General features: G+C 36.6%; 1 protein-coding gene across 1 annotated transcript in view; it reads right to left on the reverse strand.

Moving 5' to 3' along the window:
• Positions 1 to 3,204: 3,204 nt before the first annotated feature.
• Positions 3,205 to 19,074, reverse strand: part of LOC107293157 (V-type proton ATPase subunit S1-like) — a 55,247-nt gene continuing 39,377 nt past the window's right edge. Inside the window, exons 8-11 of the mRNA XM_015822300.1 lie at positions 14,665 to 14,898; positions 13,497 to 13,559; positions 8,418 to 8,667; positions 3,205 to 3,534 (exon numbers count right to left, since the gene is read on the reverse strand). Of these exons, the coding sequence (XP_015677786.1) occupies positions 3,325 to 3,534; positions 8,418 to 8,667; positions 13,497 to 13,559; positions 14,665 to 14,898 (757 nt within the window). The 3' untranslated portion in view covers positions 3,205 to 3,324. The remainder of the gene's footprint in view (positions 3,535 to 8,417; positions 8,668 to 13,496; positions 13,560 to 14,664; positions 14,899 to 19,074) is intronic.

Raw genomic sequence — 19,074 nt, forward strand, 5'->3', positions numbered from 1 at the left:
TGCTTTGTAAGCAAACTTGTATTTTTTGACCCATATAATCCAGTACTCTTACCTATCCCTGCTGCCCCTTGGAGTCCTCTCGAAGGCTGACATTATCCCATAGAAGGGATAACAGACATAAGAAAATATTTATTGTCACTTCACCGCAGAAGGAGTGAACTGAGTTAAGGCTTCAGGAAGAGAAAGCCAAGGGTAGACTTCACTTCATTCATTCACTTCATTCTGATATTTAAATTGTTTGCTTATTTGCTTGCTTTCCTCTAGATTGAGAGATCTCTTGGTTGTATGGGTTTCCACTGAAATACCTGACCCCTACTTGGAGCCATCTTACCATTCCTTCTTCTGTTTGGTTCTTCTCTATTTTTTAAATATTTTTTTAATGTAATTTTTATAAATAATTCAGGATGGCGACATAATTCCTTGCTCCTCCTATTTTTTCCACCAGAAAAAGTTGGGCTAAGAGTTAGTGACTGGCCTAAGGTCAGCCAGCCAGCCAGTTTTCATGCCTACTTTTAGTTCATCCTCTAATACAATTACCTTAGAGAAAGTTTCACCTAGAATTCTTGTTTTAGGGAAGCATACAAATGACAAACAAAAAAGGGTTTATCATAGATAAATGGGATATTGACACCTGGGATCCTCTTTAAAAACCTGAGACACCAACATGTCCTAGCATTGATTATGCATAGCCCAATGTGATTGTTTCTTCTCATAACTGTTGGAGGTTAAGCATTCTATGTGGGAGTTCCCAAAAATTGGAATCTTCCTGAACAATGATTTGTAAAGTACGTTTTATAATAAGAGTGTAAGGACACTTATTTACAGTGAATGAATGAAAGGTATATGTAAAGCTAGTGTCTAGTAACTATATCTTGCTAGGAAGAACATCTAAGGGCACGTGCTCATGGTGTGTGGGAAGAATGGCAAAAGGAAGTGACTTCGGATAAGTATAAGATTATAATGGAATGTGGAATGATCTTGGGAGTCAGAAAAAAGAGCTGCAGACTAGGCAACAATCACATAAAAGGTGTCTCAGCCCACAGAAGGAAAAGGGGTATGCAGTGTCTCAGAAGGGACCCTCTCTAGTTTTCTGGAAAATAAAAGTAAGATTTTTTTTCAGACTTGCAAGATTCTGTTGCTGTAACCTTACAATAGTGTTAGTACTCATAGTTTGTGCTTCTAACTTGAAGGGCTGACAAAGACAAAAAGCAGCAGAGATAGACAACTCTTTATGTTGACTTTATTTCCCTCTTGTGGTCAGAACGTCACAACAGCTATGTATTAGGTTATGTCGTTGATATGTACCACCAACACTCTGAGAGGATGGTCTCTTTATGACAACTTTCAATTTTGTTCTCTTATTGGGAAGAAAATGCAAATGTCTTATTAGCAGAGCCAGAGGCTTCCACATTAATTTCTGAGATATGCTATCTCCTGTGTCCCTTTCAGTTTACTCTGTAAAAATTACGAACATATTGCTCTGCTTCAAAACATTGCTTGAAGGGCTTCTACCCAGGAAATAAATAGATACCACAGTGTCAAAGTAGATTGTAATTTTTCTGTAAAATAAAATAGGATACAACACACAGAGTTTATATAATTTATTAATAAAATTTTGTCTTCAATCTGAGAAAGGCTTTTCTGACTGAAAGAAGGACACAAATAGTCACTTTATAGAGACAACACAAAGTTAGACCCTGGCTAGCCAAAATATGTGTATGAAGAAATTGTGTGAATTGTTCAGTGAAACTAGGACATGGCCTGGTATGTCTAGGCATCTTTCAAGCTGAATTGCCTGCTTATTAGTAAGAGGTGCATAAAACAGGTGTTGGGAAGGACTTTACATGTCATCTTTGTTAACTCATTGCTCACTGCTAAAACATGCTGGATAGATGGTCATCTAACCTCCAGTGAAGGAGAATGCATCATTGTATGAAGCAATCTACTCCATTGGTTGACTGCTCTTACTGCAGCTTTCATTCATTAAGCATATTTTTTTTAGATTTTTTAATCTTCCTTTTATTATTTTTATAAATAACTCATGGTAGTAAACATATCTAACACTTTTCTTCTATTTTCCCCACCACAACAACCCTGTGAGATGAGTTAGGCTGACACAAAGTAACTGACCAAAGTCATCCAACCAGATTTCATGCCTAAAGTGGGGCTAGAAGTCACTGTCCTTTATTAATGGACTTATTCTGACCATTCATTAATAAAGGTTTTCTGGAATCCTGAACAAAATTCCGAAACAGTAATGTTCTGATTTTTTTTGCTTCCCACTCCAAATATCCTGCTCTTTTGAGTTTATCTTAACATTATAACATTGTTTTAAATTATTGTGACATTCTCTTTTGGCTATTTCTTGAAGGAATAAGAAAAAGAATGGATGAAAAATTAAAGTAAAATTGAGATGCAGGTCTAAAAGCTTGAGCATGTTGAAAAATATGATCCTGTACCTTTCTGAAAAGGACTAATATATCTGGGCTGCAAAAATCTGGTCAATCACTAAATGGCAATAAGGAAAGTTTTCTTTCAACTGCCATCTAGTAGTCATCATTTTAAACCCCATTCATAGTAGCCCTACATCTGAATAAAAAATAGGAAATGAAAAAAAATTGTTAAATGACAGTTGCTCAATTATCCTCATTTTTTTCCCAGCAGTACTAAATGTGCAGTTTTGGTATGACTATGCCTCAAATTGATTTCATTGTTTGGGCTGCAAAACACTCCAATAAGATAATTAGAAAAAAATAACCCTGGAATCTGCAGTTAGAAATACATTTGCATAACAGAAATTTTAATATCCAGTATTTTTTTAAAAAAGGAAATTGGTAGCATTTCCTCTGATCACAACATTAGGCATGAATGTTATATTTAAGAAGATATAAGAAAGTATATTTTTAAAATATATATCCTACTTTTCTGTTAAAATGTGTTTAGGATAAATTTTTAATCTCAATGTACATTTTCTTAATGATCTTACTTAAATAATTTCTTAAATACCTGCATAATAGGTTTTTAAGATTTCATTTATAAAGCTGAAACTAGAGACTGAATAATCTCAGATTTGCCTCAGAATTTTCATTTAGGTAATTATTAAGGGGAGAATAAAGGCCGGCAGAACTATTACTTTACAGTCTCCTATATTTTTTTTAAAAAACACTTTTTCAAAGCAATTCATATTTTTAATTCTTTGCATATGATTCCTCCCATAGCAAGTATAGTATCTGATACCCTTATTGAACTCAGCTTAATTCATCAGCCTTAGGTAGCCCAGCCAATGACAGAGAAGCTGCAATCCTCCAAACTACAATTTCATAGTTACTCTGTTTGAGGGACTGAAAGAGCTGGACCTTTTGGGTCATCAAATCTACTGTTGGTGGTAAGATTCATAATCATGTGGATTCCATAAGTAAGGATCAATAATAAAATTAGGGAGGTGACCAGACCCATCCAAATTCCAGGTGTAAAAAATGATGTGCAGTCGCTCGCGTAGGAAAACATGTTGTTTTCAATATTGAAAGCTTGGATCTGCAAAAGAAAAAGAAAAAAGACCCATCCAAATATTGGGTTCAACATGTTGCATTTCTATTTAATGGAGATCTCAAAGCAACTAAAAAAAATACAAATTGAAATACAGAACTGGAAGTTTTTAAAAGTGAAAGATTAAAATGAACTAGTACTTAGAAGATGGTGTTTTTGCTGTCCTTCCAAATGCAACCTGAACAGCTTTCTTCCACATGTAAGATAGATGAGTCTTTGATAGTAGGAAATTATCAAAAGGGCCATTTCTACAAATATTCATTTACAACCAGACTCATAGCAGGGGAAAGAACCCATCTCTTGGACTCTAAGTTCTTTAGGCTTTTCAGGGATAACACCAATACATTTAATTGTATTTAGTAAATTCGTAACCAGCACAGCTCTTTCCTTCCTTGTATCTTGCACTGGTTAACAGCCTAAGATAACCCCATAATGATGGCATGCTGCCATTAAATGACTGAATCTCTGATGCAAGAACATAAGTCAGAGCAATTCCCAACATAAAACACTTTTCATTAGTCAAGATGTGATATAACTAATTGAAACATGCCCAGATTATTGGTATCATGCAGATACACCTGAAGCCAGTCATGTTTCCCAGAAATGGAATTTTTGAGATTGGGTTATAAATGCACATAGTTTCTAGCTCAAGGGAAGGTTGCCTTAGTACAGGTCATTTAGGCAGTGAGTGTGTATGGGTGTGTACAGTATGTGTGAAGGAGGCTCTGATCACTTTTTTTTAACCATGAAGACAGCCTGGTCTGGTATTTTAATGAGAACTGAGTAAATGAATGATAGTCCTAATTTTGCTTGTCTACATCATGATATACAAGCTGAAAAGCATAATAATAATGGTTATTTGATAGAAATGGAATCAGTCATTGAATTCCAACTCTGGGAAAGTAAATGAAGCAAAGAAGGCTTACTTTGCTATTTCTGTTGCATTTGCACAGCATAAGCCATTAATGCTTTTCTAGATCATGTGTATGCTCTCCTTGAAAGTGCTATGCAGAGAAAATGGGATATTCAAAGGCTCACTTTGGACAATTTTCATTGTTATTTGGAGAAAGAGTGGTCACAATTGCCACAATGTGGATTTCAGATAGACAAGAAGGTGATCTTGGCAATTGCTCATTCAATTCATGTGGATTGTTTTTATCTTGTAGATCTTAAGGATGTGGACAGTTATGTAGAAACATGAGAATTCCTTTGCTTAATCCTTATCACTCTTGCCTGATGAAATCAGCAGGTGGGACTGTCCCCTTGATAATAATTGATATTTCTTTGATTGATTGTCCAATATTGGAACTAGATGGGGGTGGAGTAACCCTAATAATTCTCTGGTCTCTTTGAGCTTTTGATACCACTGATGTATTTTAGGATACCTGCTAGAATTGAGCCTTGATGGCACAATTTTGCAGTAGCTTCAGCTCTTCCTATTGGGATGTGCCAGAAATAAGTGCTAGAGAGGCTATTTATTCAACATACAGGTTATTATTTTGTTGTGTCCCACAGGATTTTATTTTATCACCTATGCTGCTTAGTATCTATGTACATTTGAGGAAGGCAATTTGGACCTATGGATTGAAATGCCATTAAATGTTCCCATCACAATTCTTGATTCTGTTTTCATTCATACAGAAATAAGATAGGATTCTTATTTTGGCTCAACAACCTTATTGTCATGATGTGGCATGTTTTGTTCCTGCTGCTGCATTGGAGCCAAGTAGGATGACAGTTTTGGAGAAGGAGTCTATGTATGTACAGTATTTAGGCATGGAGGAAATGTAAGCTGGAACATACTAGATACTGTGCTTGGAGTTAAAAGTGCATGCAACATATTAAAGGCTTTGATGTTAGTAAGCACTTTATCCAAAGAGGACTGAATGGGCTACATTTACAGATATTGCTGCACTATTAATCTTGCCAACAATTGCAACAACAACAGCAACAACAAAAACTCTCTGGTTTGTTTTTGAGTCTTACTCAGTGTGGAAGCTTCATTACCTTAACATTTCTGGTCTGACTTTAACAATGCCTTCTTTGATGTCTTCCCTCAGCTACCTTTTTTCTCAAGCTTTGCCATCACTTTGAGATATATTCTAACAAGAAGGTAAAGATGAAACTCCCTGCAGTTTATTGATGGGCAAACTTGGAAAAAAAACCCACTTTCTTTTTTTATATCTTTTGATCAAAATCTTTAGACAGAGTTTTCAGGTCTAATATTTGAAATTTGTCTCACATGTGACCATTATGACATAGGCACCTTCTCTTCAGTTGAATTCCCCTCCCCACCTCATCTTAATTTAATTCCTACATCAGTTTAGTTATTTCATGTTTCTGAAGAAGTTAACTGTAGCTTATGAAAACTTATGCTCTTCAATTAAATTTATTTTGAAAACATCCTATCAGCTTTGATTATTGCCTATTGTAGAGTAACACAGCTCTCCTCCTACAATGTCTACAGTTGGGAAAGAAAAAAAAAGTCAAGTCAGACTCAACCTTATGGAGATTTAATGGACATACCGTGTCTTTTTTTTAGCATTTTCCCCTTAATGCCTAGCCTAATTATCTACCATCACTAGGATTTCTCACATTACCAAAAATAACAGAAATGGATGCAACATCAACTTTTAGTATGCAGTATGGGCCCTAGCCATTTAAATGTGTATGCGTGTGTGTGCATCTGTGTGCAATTTTGACCAAGTATGCCAGGAAGGAGAGGTTTTTCTCTGTGTGGCATATGTTCCAGTAAAACCTAATGTTCCCTTCTATCACTTGCAATTAAATGGGAAAATATGTAGTTGCAATCTATGTAGCACACAAATAACTAGTCTGGCATTAACAGGAGCTTGAAGGTAGACATTCCAGTTAGTTGTACTTCCTGATGGGAGGGGAAATACACTTTTATTGTATGTATTTCATATACTGCTTTTACAATTGCTACTCATCATAATATTTCAATTATTGCAGACTGGGGTATATAGGACTCCAATTTCCCTTCTTTTGGCCTTTGAAGTCCTACAGCAGTGGTGGCGAACCAGTGGTGGCGAACCTGTGGGCACATGTGCTGTTGTACCAGCCCCGCCTCCCCCCACAGCCCCCTCCACACCAGCAGCCCCCCCAGAGGAAAATCGCCCTCAGGAATGGCTCGCCTGGAGCAGCGCAGCCAAGGACATGGCAGCCAGGCAGTGGGGACAAGACACTGCCCTTGTGCCCCATCGCAAACAGATGATGCTGCTGGGCATGGGTGGAGGGCATTGCCTCCGTGGCGCTACTGGGCCGCCTGGGTGATCTGCGGTGGGCCGTGGAGGTGGCAGGTGGCCCAGCGGGTGGGTGGGGGCAGGGCAGGGATGGAGCAGGGGTGGTGTGGTGCGGGGGTGGGGCAGTTTTGGGGCACTCGGTGTCTAAAAGGTTCGCCATTACTGTCCTACAGTATATAACCATGATGGTTGAAAGTAGATTTTACAGTTTCCATCTGACTTATAGCACAGACCAAATTTATACACTGTGTTTTCTGTGCTGGCATTGCTGGCTACCAGCTAACATAGCAAACTAGATGCCTGACACAGTCCAGTGATGTGCAAGCTCAGGCAGAACGTTTAGAAGCAGAGAGTCCTTTTCACTGCACCTCAAGATGGCAACTGAAATATGGTCAAAGGCTTGGCAAGGTCAAGACCAAGAATCCAATGAAAAAGGGACAAATCCAAAGGAAAAGACAAGAGGCTAAGTGAAGTGGAATCCAGAGTTCATAGCAAAGTAAACACAGAAAGTTGCTCTCAACATTTTCTCTCAGGGAGTGAGGAAAATCAATAAGCCAACTTGAACTTCCACACAATACATAATTGTGGAAGTTCTTCAGCATTAACTCTTCCGTTGGCTTGCTTCTTGGCAAATCGCTCCACTCTATGGAGTTTTGATCTCTGGTTTGGCTGGACCAAATCTGAGAGGCTATCAATAAATGCAGGCAAGGAGCCCTGGGAGTTTGCTTGGACTATCTCACTCAAAGAGGACTAATTAGTTCCACCACTACTGGAAAAATCCCAACCAAGATTATTGTCTCTAAGTGCCTTTGCCTCTCCATCCTCCTTATCAACCAGGCCATGACAATATATCTCCAAATATAGATGTCAATGCTGTGACAATGGATGTTCCCGCTCTGACAACTAAGGGAAATTGCAACCATTTTTACTCTGCTTTCAGCATGCTTTTTCTGCTGTTTAGAAATCAGATGTAGAAGGGGGGATGGGGTGAATGCTTGAGCTCAGCTAGCCACAATAATAATGCAACTCTGTGGGAACTCAAGGACACAAACTGATAACGTTTTGGCAGGCTGAGGAGCTGGAGAGGGAGCCCGTGCTTCAGGCTAATTGGAGAATGTGATTTATGATTGCTTCCAGGGGGCGGGAATTGCAACTTGTTACTTTGTATCTGGGGGAAGGGAATTTAGTTTTGGGTTCAATTATGTAGTGCTGATACTTTGTTTCCTGAATAAAATGTTCTTTAAGGAAGAATTCTTGCCTTGAAGTTCTTTAATGGGATTCATCTATCAGAACCATGACAATAACAGCCTAAAAATGAAAGCCTTCAAATTCCATCCTCCTTCAAAATACTTAGCCCTGCACTCTTTGTGTCCCTTACTTCTCCAATTTCCTTGAGAATTGCAGCCTTGGATATGAAATAAATTCCCATCCTTGCCTTACTGGATAAGCCACCATAGACCAAACATGAGCAAGGTATTGAACATTGTTTCGTTTTTTTAAACTTTCACTTAAGCCTGAAGAAAATGTATAGATAGTATTAAGTTTCAGTCCTTCGAACCCCAAGTTACAGCTCTTGATATTGTATCTTAAATAATGATAGGTACTCACTTGGAAATCAGAAATATCAACTTTCCATTTTTTAGCTTTCTCATTGGCTGGAATTAGTGTTACACCGTAGTGGCTGTCCGTGCCCATCAAGGGGCAATGAAATGAGTACTCCGCAGGACCATAAATAGTAGAGACATTAAATTTAGCAATTTCATCTTCCGCATCCCTGTCATCTTGCAGAATATGAACAAAATCTAAAGTGAACCAATTCTTTGAAGAGCTAGTATAGAAGATGTTGGTCATCAAGAATCTAGAGAGGAACAAAACATGACAAGGAGTCATTCTGAGATCATCATAGAAGAAGAATCAAAGGCATCAGCAAAATAAGATTAGATATGGATACACCTGAAACATTTGAATATAGAAACATTCTGCTCCAGTGGACAACCACAGTTACACCTCAGGGATGAAAGGTAGGGCCATATATTCAAAGAAAGTATCAAATGACACACACATACACACAGAGAGAAAGTGGTATGTGATGAGATAAATAATAATAATAATAATAATAATAATAATAATAATAATAATAATAATAATAATAATAATAATAATAATAGAGTTGGAAGGGACCTTGGAGGTCATCTAGTCCAATCCCTTGCTCAGGCAGGAAACCCTATACCATTTTGGACAAATGGCTGTCCAGTCTCTTCTTAAAAACTTCCAGTGTTGGAGCATTCACCGCTTCTGGAGGCAGGTTGTTCCACTGATTAATTGTTCTAACTGTCAGGAAGTTTCTCCATAGTTCTAGGTTGCTTCTCTCTTTGGTTAGTTTCCATCCGTTGCTTCTTGTCCTACCTTCAGGCACTTTGGAGAATAGCTTGACCCCCTCTTCTTTGTGGCAGCGCCTGAGATATTGGACTAGACATACCCAATTGCAGCAACTGTTCCTTATATGTTTTAGCCTCCAGTCCCCTAATCATCTTTGTTGCTCTTCTCTGTACTCTTTCTAGAGTCTCAACATCTTTTTTACATTGTGGTGACCAAAACTGGATGCAGTATTCCAAGTGTGGCCTTTTAGTCTTTTAGTCTTATTATTTAAACAGTATGTCCAACAGCCAGCTGATATTTCATTGTTTTATTTTGTTTTACTTTTTAATGTTTGTCTAAGAAAAAGTGCTTACTCCCCAGTAAACCATGTGGATGAGAAAAGGAAGAAGCACAAGGTCTCAAAGTGTCTAATAACACCACTGACACTGACAAACAGATTCTAAGGATTTTTTGTTCTTTTAAAAATATACTCACATAAAAATTATAGATATTTGGATTTGGCTAATTTTCTGAACGAGGTGACAGCAATCCCAAAAAGAGGCATGCTTATTTTCTTTGGGGGGGGGAGAGGAAGAAGAGGCTTTTATTATCTAGAAAAAGGGACGTTTAGATGAACATTGCTACATTTATTGAAAGACAAAAATATGTACATGTAAGTGTGGCAGCAGGATATCTCTGAATATGTTTCTTTACATCAGGAATTGGATCACAAACACAGTGTGGGAAATTAGCTTTTTTCATAGGCTTTAGGTTACCTTGGAGATTAATTAATAAAGGACATTGCTAGGCTATTGTAATCTGTCCACGAATACCAAGATGTTAGCACTGATTTTAGTTTTCTCATTTTTTTGTTGTTGTCCTAGCTTATATTCACTATAATAGTCAGTTCAACTTCAGTGATTGGGATAAGAGAAAAAGACAAGATTCAAGTGTTACACCCCAGCATTTCCAGTTCAAAAATTAAGAAGACAGATGAAAGAAGTCTCCAATTGAGTCTAAGGCTACCAAATTTGAGTTGCAAAAGTTTAGTTGATTACTAGATGGCAGTTCTTCAGAGCATTGATTTTTCCTGCTTAGATATAGTAAATCTATTTCCTAACCTGAAATCCTGAAAGTTATTGCTATTTAGAGAAATAGCCTTAGAGTGAATGTCTAAAGTAGTGTGTGCTGCTTTAGGGCAACTTCTTATATTCATAGAAGTATGAATTACGTTTTACAGCTCAATTATTGCAACATTTATCTTCTTCTGAGTTTTAGGAATATTTGTCTGTTGGAGTTGGAAGCCCATATAACAATTTAACAAATAATTTAAATATGGAAGAGATTGGCTTGTATAAGTGTGGCTAATCAGGATTTCTACAATAGCTACAAGGTAAACATGGAGTTACCATCAATATTAATGTTGTAGTGTGGTCTGCTTGCAGCTCATAATTTTTATTATAACTTAACGTTTTCATATGAAGTTTTTTTTTTAAAAATCAGACTTCTTGAATTCTATATTATTTGCAAGTGTTTCATTAGCTAGTCTGCCAGGGGCTGTTCTAGTGGAAAATTTCACTGCTGCATTTTAACATGGCCAAGTGTTGTGGTCTCTTGGCTGTCCTGTTAATAATAGTACTCTGAACCATGTGGCAAAAGATTTAAGTTTTTTTAATTTAAATTCATTGTCTGTGTTATTCTAGTTATTCATTCCCAAGATAGTCTTTATTATTTGTTACAAATTGCTTTCCAGTCATTCCAGTTTGACCTTAATAGCAAACTGTATTTTCCCTACACTTCTATACAATTGATTTGTTAAGCCATTAGTTTAGGCAGGATTGAAGATCCAGAATGTGCATGGCCAATTTCAGGTAAAGTAATTCATTCCTCAAAAGGATCATTTAAAAAAATGAATAAATAAAATCTGGTCCTAGATCCTAGCTGCACTACTATTCTGCATATTCACACTTAGTAGTTAAACTTTGTGTGTTCATGTCACTTTGACTCTAAATCAGGGGTAGGCAACCTTGGCTCTTTTATGACTTGTGGACTTCAACTCCCAGAATTCCTGAGCCAGCATGGCTGGCTCAGGAATTCTGGGAGTTGAAGTCCATGAGTCATAAAAGAGCCAAGGTTGCCTACCCCTGCTCTAAAGTGTTGAGATATTGGTATTCAGTGAACTTGTTTTTCTTCTTGCAACTACTACTTTACCAAACCAGGTAACTTCAGCAGTTTTTTGATATAAAGGAGAAGGATTTGTTGGGTTTTGTCTTGGTTTTGTGTGGGTTGCTGTGATTTGTACACTTGTTTGTTTGGCTATCTGACTTGGTTGACTAGCAATCAAAAGGTAGATAAATGAGAACCTACATGATAGATAGGAACAATCTAAGATGAAATAATGTAGCCATACAACAATACAGATGTATCAGTAAAGACACATTTAATAATACATCACTACATAATGGGAAATAATATGAAAAGAGTAAATGAGGCATGCAGAGCTGTAGGATGGAGAACCGAGTCAGTAGATTTAAGTGGCAAAATCTGAAAATGTTGGATAGACTTATGCATCTCCATAATATTCCCTTTATTTCAAGAGAAAATGGAGCAATAATTTTTAGATAGCCAAAAGATGTGGAAAGAAGAAATTAAAATCTAGCAAAACATGCAGGAACATTTTGGAATTTGAAGCCCAGAAATCTTAAAGTTGCTAAGACTGAGAAATACTAGTCTAAATTATTTTCTTTTTTTGAAGGGGGAGGATCAGTTCACTTTGTAATTGCTTCCAAAAGAAATGAGAGAGACAGTAATAAGGTGATGCATATGCCCATCTGGATTTTGTTGCTTTACTGTTCTAATAATATACATTCATTCATAATGCATCTATTGAGCTGTGACATCGTCTCAGTGATTCATAATATATGATTCAAAGAAAGCAGATAGAAGCTAACGGCCTGGACTGAGAAACAAAATTGCTCCTCTAACAGGAGAAAGATGCCTACTGCTGACCTAGCAAAACTTCAGGACTTTTTTTTTCTTTTTGAACTGGTGACCTATCATTCCATGTTCCCTAAACATTCCAGAAAATCATTTTGCTTTTAAAAGTAGTCTGCTGTTACCTTCAGCGCAGAGGGGGAAAAAATCCATATTAAAAAAAACCCAAACCCTACAGACTTAAGGAATACATGAACCTTATTTGCAATGTGATTCTCTTGTTTTACTTCCAAACTACCTTATTTCCAGGATCTTGATTCCAATCTTTTCATTCTCCAGGTTGGTGTATTTTAATGACAACCTAATAGAAAAGAAAAAAAAAAGAAATGTTAACAGTTTATTTTCAAATACTGGATAATGAGCCAGTAAATATAGGGAAATACTACACAGAGATGTATTTTAGTAATAGTATATTTATTTTATTTATTTATTTATTAATTGCATTTATATCCCGCCCTTCTCCTTACGGACTCAGGGCGGCTGACAATTGAATAAAATACTAACATATATACATATACTTAATTAAAATTTGATTAAAACGAAATATTTAAATATGTCCAATTTAAAAGTAATTAAAACCCCCTTTAAAATCCCTCAGGCCAGTCCCGCTNTGGCGACCCCCAGGGGGAGGGCCTTCTCTGTGGGTGCCCCCACCCTCTGGAACGAACTACCCCCCGAGATCCGGATGATTCCGGATCTCCTTACTTTCCGCCGCGCCCTCAAGACATGGCTTTTCCAGCAAGCGGACCTGACCTAGGGAGGATTTTAGGTAGGGATGATTTTAAGAAAATTTTAATTGACACACAGCTTTGAATATTTGGCTTTTAATTTGGTTTTATGGGGGTTTTTTGTTCTTTGATGTATTTTGTTTGTCTGTTTTAATATGCTGTGCACCGCCCTGAGTCCTACGGGAGAAGGGCGGTATATAAATTAAATTATTAAATTAAATTAAAATTAAATTAAATATACATTCATTCATAATGCATCTATTGAGCTGTGACATCGTCTCAGTGATGCATAATATATGATTCAAAGAAAGCAGATAGAAGCTAACGGCCTAGACTGAGAAACAAAATTGCTCCTCTAACAGGAGAAAGATGCCTACTGCTGACCTAGCAAAACTTCAGGACTTTTTTTTTCTTTTTGAACTGGTGACCTATCATTCCATGTTCCCTAAACATTCCAGAAAATCATTTTGCTTTTAAAAGTAGTCTGCTGTTACCTTCAGCGCAGAGGGGAAAAAAATCCATATTAAAAAAAACCCAAACCCTACAGACTTAAGGAATACATGAACCTTATTTGCAATGTGATTCTCTTGTTTTACTTCCAAACTACCTTATTTCCAGGATCTTGATTCCAATCTTTTCATTCTCCAGGTTGGTGTATTTTAATGACAACCTAATAGAAAAGAAAAAAAAAAATGAAATGTTAACAGTTTATTTTCAAATACTGGATAATGAGCCAGTAAATATAGGGAAATACTACACAGAGATGTATTTTAGTAATAGTATATATAGTGAATATATACCATACTATATACTGATAGTAAATATAGGAAAATAATACATAGAAGTCTCCAAATAGGAGAATCTCTTCTTTCCTTGGCAAACAAAAGTGGAAAAGCTATCAATTGAACTGGATTCTACAACGATACTTAAGAATTCATTTGACTATAAGAATGCCAAAGGCTTCCTGGAATGAGATCGTACAATTAAAGAATTGTCTCATAGAATGAGAATAAAGAATAAAAATTACAGCATGGCAGAGTGGAGTGTACATGGAGAAGTATCATACATAACTGTTTTTGAAATGGAAGAAAGGGATATAAAAGAAGACCTGGTCATATGGTTTTTATTTTAACTTGTATATAAGTTTTAAAAAGTGTTTCCCACAATTAGGCATTTTCCAGTCATCAGGACTTCACTAACAGCAGATTAGCTGAGTTTGTAGTTCTATAAAAAGGAGTGTTGGTCCATAAGCTTGTGTATGCCTGCTCAGATTTGTTTTCCAGATGTAATAGTTCAGCAGAAAACATGCATAGGTGCAGAAGCTTCCAGGTTTCACCAAAATGTTGAAAGCAGTACTGCCCAGCTTCTTTCAAGCATGCATGTGTCATCACGATGCACATGTAAAAAGAATTTTAGATTGGATATACAACTTTTGTCAACTGTTCCCTCTTGACTATAATTGTAGAGACACTGCTGTAGAAAATGCCTTCAGGTAAATGTCTATAGGATTGTATCCATAGTAATTTACAAAATAAAGTGAATGTGAAAATGATCAAAGCCTGGGATTGTAAGAAAATTTGTTTTAAAATGCAAAAAGCACAAAAAAGAACTGCACAATTTCATAATTACCTTGTTAATACAGTCAGTCTTAATCTGAGCTCTTATGGATTTTTGTATTTTAGCTATGTTATCTGTGATTAAAAGAGTGATAACCTGCTTGCTTAATTTACTATTAAAGAGGATTGGTGCTGAAATATTATTTTAATCCTGCTCACGTTGCATTGGTGTCTGAACAAACAGATGAAGTAGTGTCCACAGCATGAAACAGAAATGTCGAATTCGTTAGATTCATGTGAATGGTGGTGTTGACTGTAAGAGTGAAATTAGTTGCATAAAAAAGGATGCACGTGGTGTTGGTCCCATTGGTAACATTCAGGGGGGGATATAAGTCAATTGCTTCACTTTCAACAGACATTAATTGTCGCTTACTATGCCACATTATATCATGTCTCACAAGTACCTGGAAGAGAAAACATATGAAACATGTGATTTATTTCAGCAGAAAACAAAACCTGAAGATCAAATGCCATCCTTAGCCTCATTATCTGTAACAACAATCCAGAAATTTTAAGAATGGACAAGCATATTAGTGAATGTTGCTTGCTGAGGCACCCTATTAATCAGAATGAGTTATGACATTATCATGGAAATAACACAAATTATGATGCATATGAAGTCTACATCCTGGATGCCTAGATGCCAGGAGGGTCTACCTGCACACTAGGCTAGGGGCACTCCTGAGAAGTCTTTTCCTGCAATCATAGACAGCAAAAAATGTGCCTGCATTTTGATTCTGAACATTGGCTTCTTTGGAAGACCTTTATACCTTTTACAGAAAACAAAAGTTTGAGTTAATGGACTGTCACAGATATTGGGAAAAATCACCACAATTGGCATACCTTCCTCTACCCAAGCTAGAAACAGAAGAATGTGGCTTAGGTGAACCAGCATCAACACTGCATCGAGCCGGATTAGCCGGAAAGGGCAATAGAGAGAAAGGAAACAAACTGTAAAATTGCTCAAGATCTTTGTATGGGAAATGAAAACTGTACTGGATAATAGTAACAGAGACCTAAAGAGAGCAATAGCAAATAGCCATAGCACTTAGACTTATATATCATTTCATAGTGCTTTACAATCCTTTCTAAGTGGTTTACAGAATCAGCGTATAACCCCCAACAATCTGGGTCCTCATTTTATCAACTACTGCACCACCATGGCTCTTTATAAGAGAGAGCAGTATACTCACCATTATAGGCATCCAGTAGCGCAGCATCTTCAGTTATGTTATTGATCTATGTTGCTCTTAGAAAATTAATTCTTGTATGGATACACCATGAACTAAAAGACAACTGTTTAGCTCCCCTCACTCAGGAAGTTCTTTTCATCTTCATATAATTTAACAAAATATCATTAATCCAATCAGCCAACCAATAATATGGCATGGATATCATCACAAGACTTCATACGGTTTTGGAAAGCTAATTCCAGCAAAACAGTGCTAGAATAGAAATTGAGTTCAGTCTTTGCAGCTTAAGGTTATAATACCTTGCTCTAGCACTCAAAGTTCTGCTTCAATTTTTCTTTGCTTCAGTTCTGTGGCTGGCAGTATATATCATGATTAGCCACTCCAGAAGATGGATGTTAATATAGAATGATAAGTAAGACCAGTGATTAACAGTGAATTATAAACTAGACCTTCGTGGCTCATTAAAAAATCTTTGGACACATCACGATATGTGAATACAGCCTGTATTCTATTGAATATTTAAGGTACTCCCTGAACCACTCAAACCACACTATAGCGGGTAATTCTGAAGTAATGCTCCCTTCCCCCTCTTTTGGGGAAAGCCTTATTTTTTTTATAGGGGGAGTTAATTGCCTGATCAAAATTGCATGGGGGAAGCAAGGACATGTTTCAAGCCCTGTTCCACACACACCCTTTGCTTGAAGATCTTTAGAAATTCTTCTACTTCCAGTGGCAGTGACTACAGGTAGTCCTCAACCTAGAACAGTTTGTTTAGTGACCATTCAAAGTTACAATGGCACTGAAAAAAGTGACTTATGACCGTTTTTCACACTTAAGACCGTTGCAGCAATCATCATGGTCACATGATCAAAATTCAGGAGCTTGGCAACTGACTCATATTTATGATGGTTGCAGTGCTCTGGGATACTGTGATAACCTTTTGCAACCCTCTGACCAGCAAAATCAATGGGGAAGCCAGATTTTCTTAACAACCATGTCACTGATTTCATAACTGCAATGATTCATTTAACAACTGTGGCAAGCAAGGTCACAAAAAGGGGCAAAATTTACTTAATAAATTTCTCAGTTAACAACAAAAAAATCCTGGTTGTGAGTCGAGGAATACCTGTACTTTAGCTGATAACAAAGAGGAGAGGAGAGGAAGTTGGACTGGATTTATCAATGCATGAGGAAATCCTAGAGCTGCAGGCTAGATGAGAAACTGAAAAACCTTCCCGGAATAAGGTTGTGGCACATACCATTTCCAGGTTGCCAATAAAACCAAATGATGCACTTCTATGTCATAACCAGGAACTGAGTTTTCCTGTACTTGGGTTGGCTCTCTGTTTCAGTTTAATTAGAATTATTATTCAATATTTGACTTTCAACTACTTCAAGCAACATCCATTAATTGTCTCCAATAGAAACCTACTTCAAAATTAATAGAAGTTAGGAAACAAAGCCTGCTATGTTTCTCCTACAAGGTCATTAGCAGCTCTTTCCCAAGACATGTATGATAAGATGCTTTGACCATAATGATATTGGTTCTCAAAGCCTGGAGGTTTCCTATATGGAGAACATTATTTCACAAAGTTAGACATTCATAAATCAACACTTAAATAGTATTGATTATTTCTCATCTTCTTTAATGCTGTGTTTATGAACAGCAATTTTCAGTTTACAAAAATGAAGCAAACAGAGAAGACCAAAGCATGGTGTAAAGTAATCAAATCTTAATCTTCTTTCTTGCTATTTGATTTCTCAGGGATAAACACAGCTTCTCAAGCAAACCTTTGATTAATGAGAAGTGTTGATAGAAATCCTGAACAGAAAAGGCTCAAGCCCCATTGAAGTGAATTGAATGTGTGCATAATTATGGCCTTTGGACTACAACTTTTATGTTTTCACCAACGAAAAGAGAAGCCAGATTTGCATAAATTGGGTCATTGTTATGCTGGCTTTTTATGACAGCAGGATTATCAAAAAGTGTTATTGGAAGCCACTATAAATATGTGGAATTAATAAAATCAGATAGGACTGTGAGCAAATGCAGCGAGAAATATTGTGGGATGTGAGATATATCAACTGTGGGAATGATTTAAATCATATTTGGAAGAAGTTTAATTCATAATCTACGGTCCTGATTTTGATTAACCATGGAAGTCTTGAGGGAAGACTTAAAAAAAATAAGATTTCTTTGCAGATCTGGCCAAAAACCAACATAGTCATATACACCTCCAGTATTACTTTTGAGAATTATTATTCTGCATGGGCATGAAAAAGATATTATAGCCTGCAATCTTATGAGAGGATGGAAAATTTGTTTATAATTTTTTTCCGAATTAAAAAAATGTAGCTATAATACAGTGACTACTTTTCCTACTTAGATAATATTAATTATCAACTGCACAAAGGAAATTCTTTTAGCTTTTTAAACGCATGCAACACATTTACATTCATTCATTTCTGATGCTTTACCCAACTTAAGTGCATTCTAGAACTAAAACTATGGGACAATTACTATGGTAACTGAGGAAGAGGGATGTGTATGAAAACTCATCTGGAGTGCACTAGCTTAGGGGAAGGTTGGTGTCAATGTGAGAGATGCTCAAATTGCAAAATGCAGTTATTGATACATCAGAAACGGCAAGAAACAAATGGAATAAGGGCCAAAGTTACAACTTCTTTAATCCATTAAAGGATGTATCTTTTCAGGTTCAGGGACTATTTGGCCCAGAAGCATTTAATAAATCCAGCCTCAGCACATAAAGAAAGTTTCTCTTACTTGGATCCATAAAAAATTGATAATAATCCTAATACACTCTGCATACAATTTCTGAGTATAGTTTAAAATTTCACAGGAATATAAAGACACATACAGCAATGGAATATCTGTAGCATAGAACGAAAATGTGGAATTGTTTTGAACTTTCAGAAAAGTGCTCTGGACTAAAAAATAGTATTAAATATTTTTACAATGATAACAAAGTATTTCTTTCTGGTCTGTTGGAGGGGTATTTCCATCAAGCAATTCATTAAAAAAGAGTTAAGCATTAGTTCTTTATACTTATTTAGTAAAAATTGAGAGGAAACAACTTTCAAAGATTGATGTGGAAATTAAGATGTCTGTGTCGGAAGGTAACAAGTTTAATGCCATTGATTCTTCCATACCTCATTACCTACTCACCAGGAGGAAGCAGTAATGATTAAATAGAAAGTTAAGGACTTCATCTATGTCCGTTGTTGTTTTTTTGTTTATTGCTCTGCTGACTCTTCATTTAAGAGATGATAATCTGAGGTCAAGGCTTTCTCCCTTTCTTACAGAATAGAATACATAATAACAGACTTGGAAGGGATCTTGGAGGTCTTCTAGTCT

Source organism: Protobothrops mucrosquamatus, unplaced genomic scaffold (assembly GCF_001527695.2).
Source record: "Protobothrops mucrosquamatus isolate PMUCROS unplaced genomic scaffold, P.Mucros_1.0 scaffold_172, whole genome shotgun sequence".
Lineage (NCBI taxonomy): Eukaryota > Metazoa > Chordata > Lepidosauria > Squamata > Viperidae > Protobothrops > Protobothrops mucrosquamatus.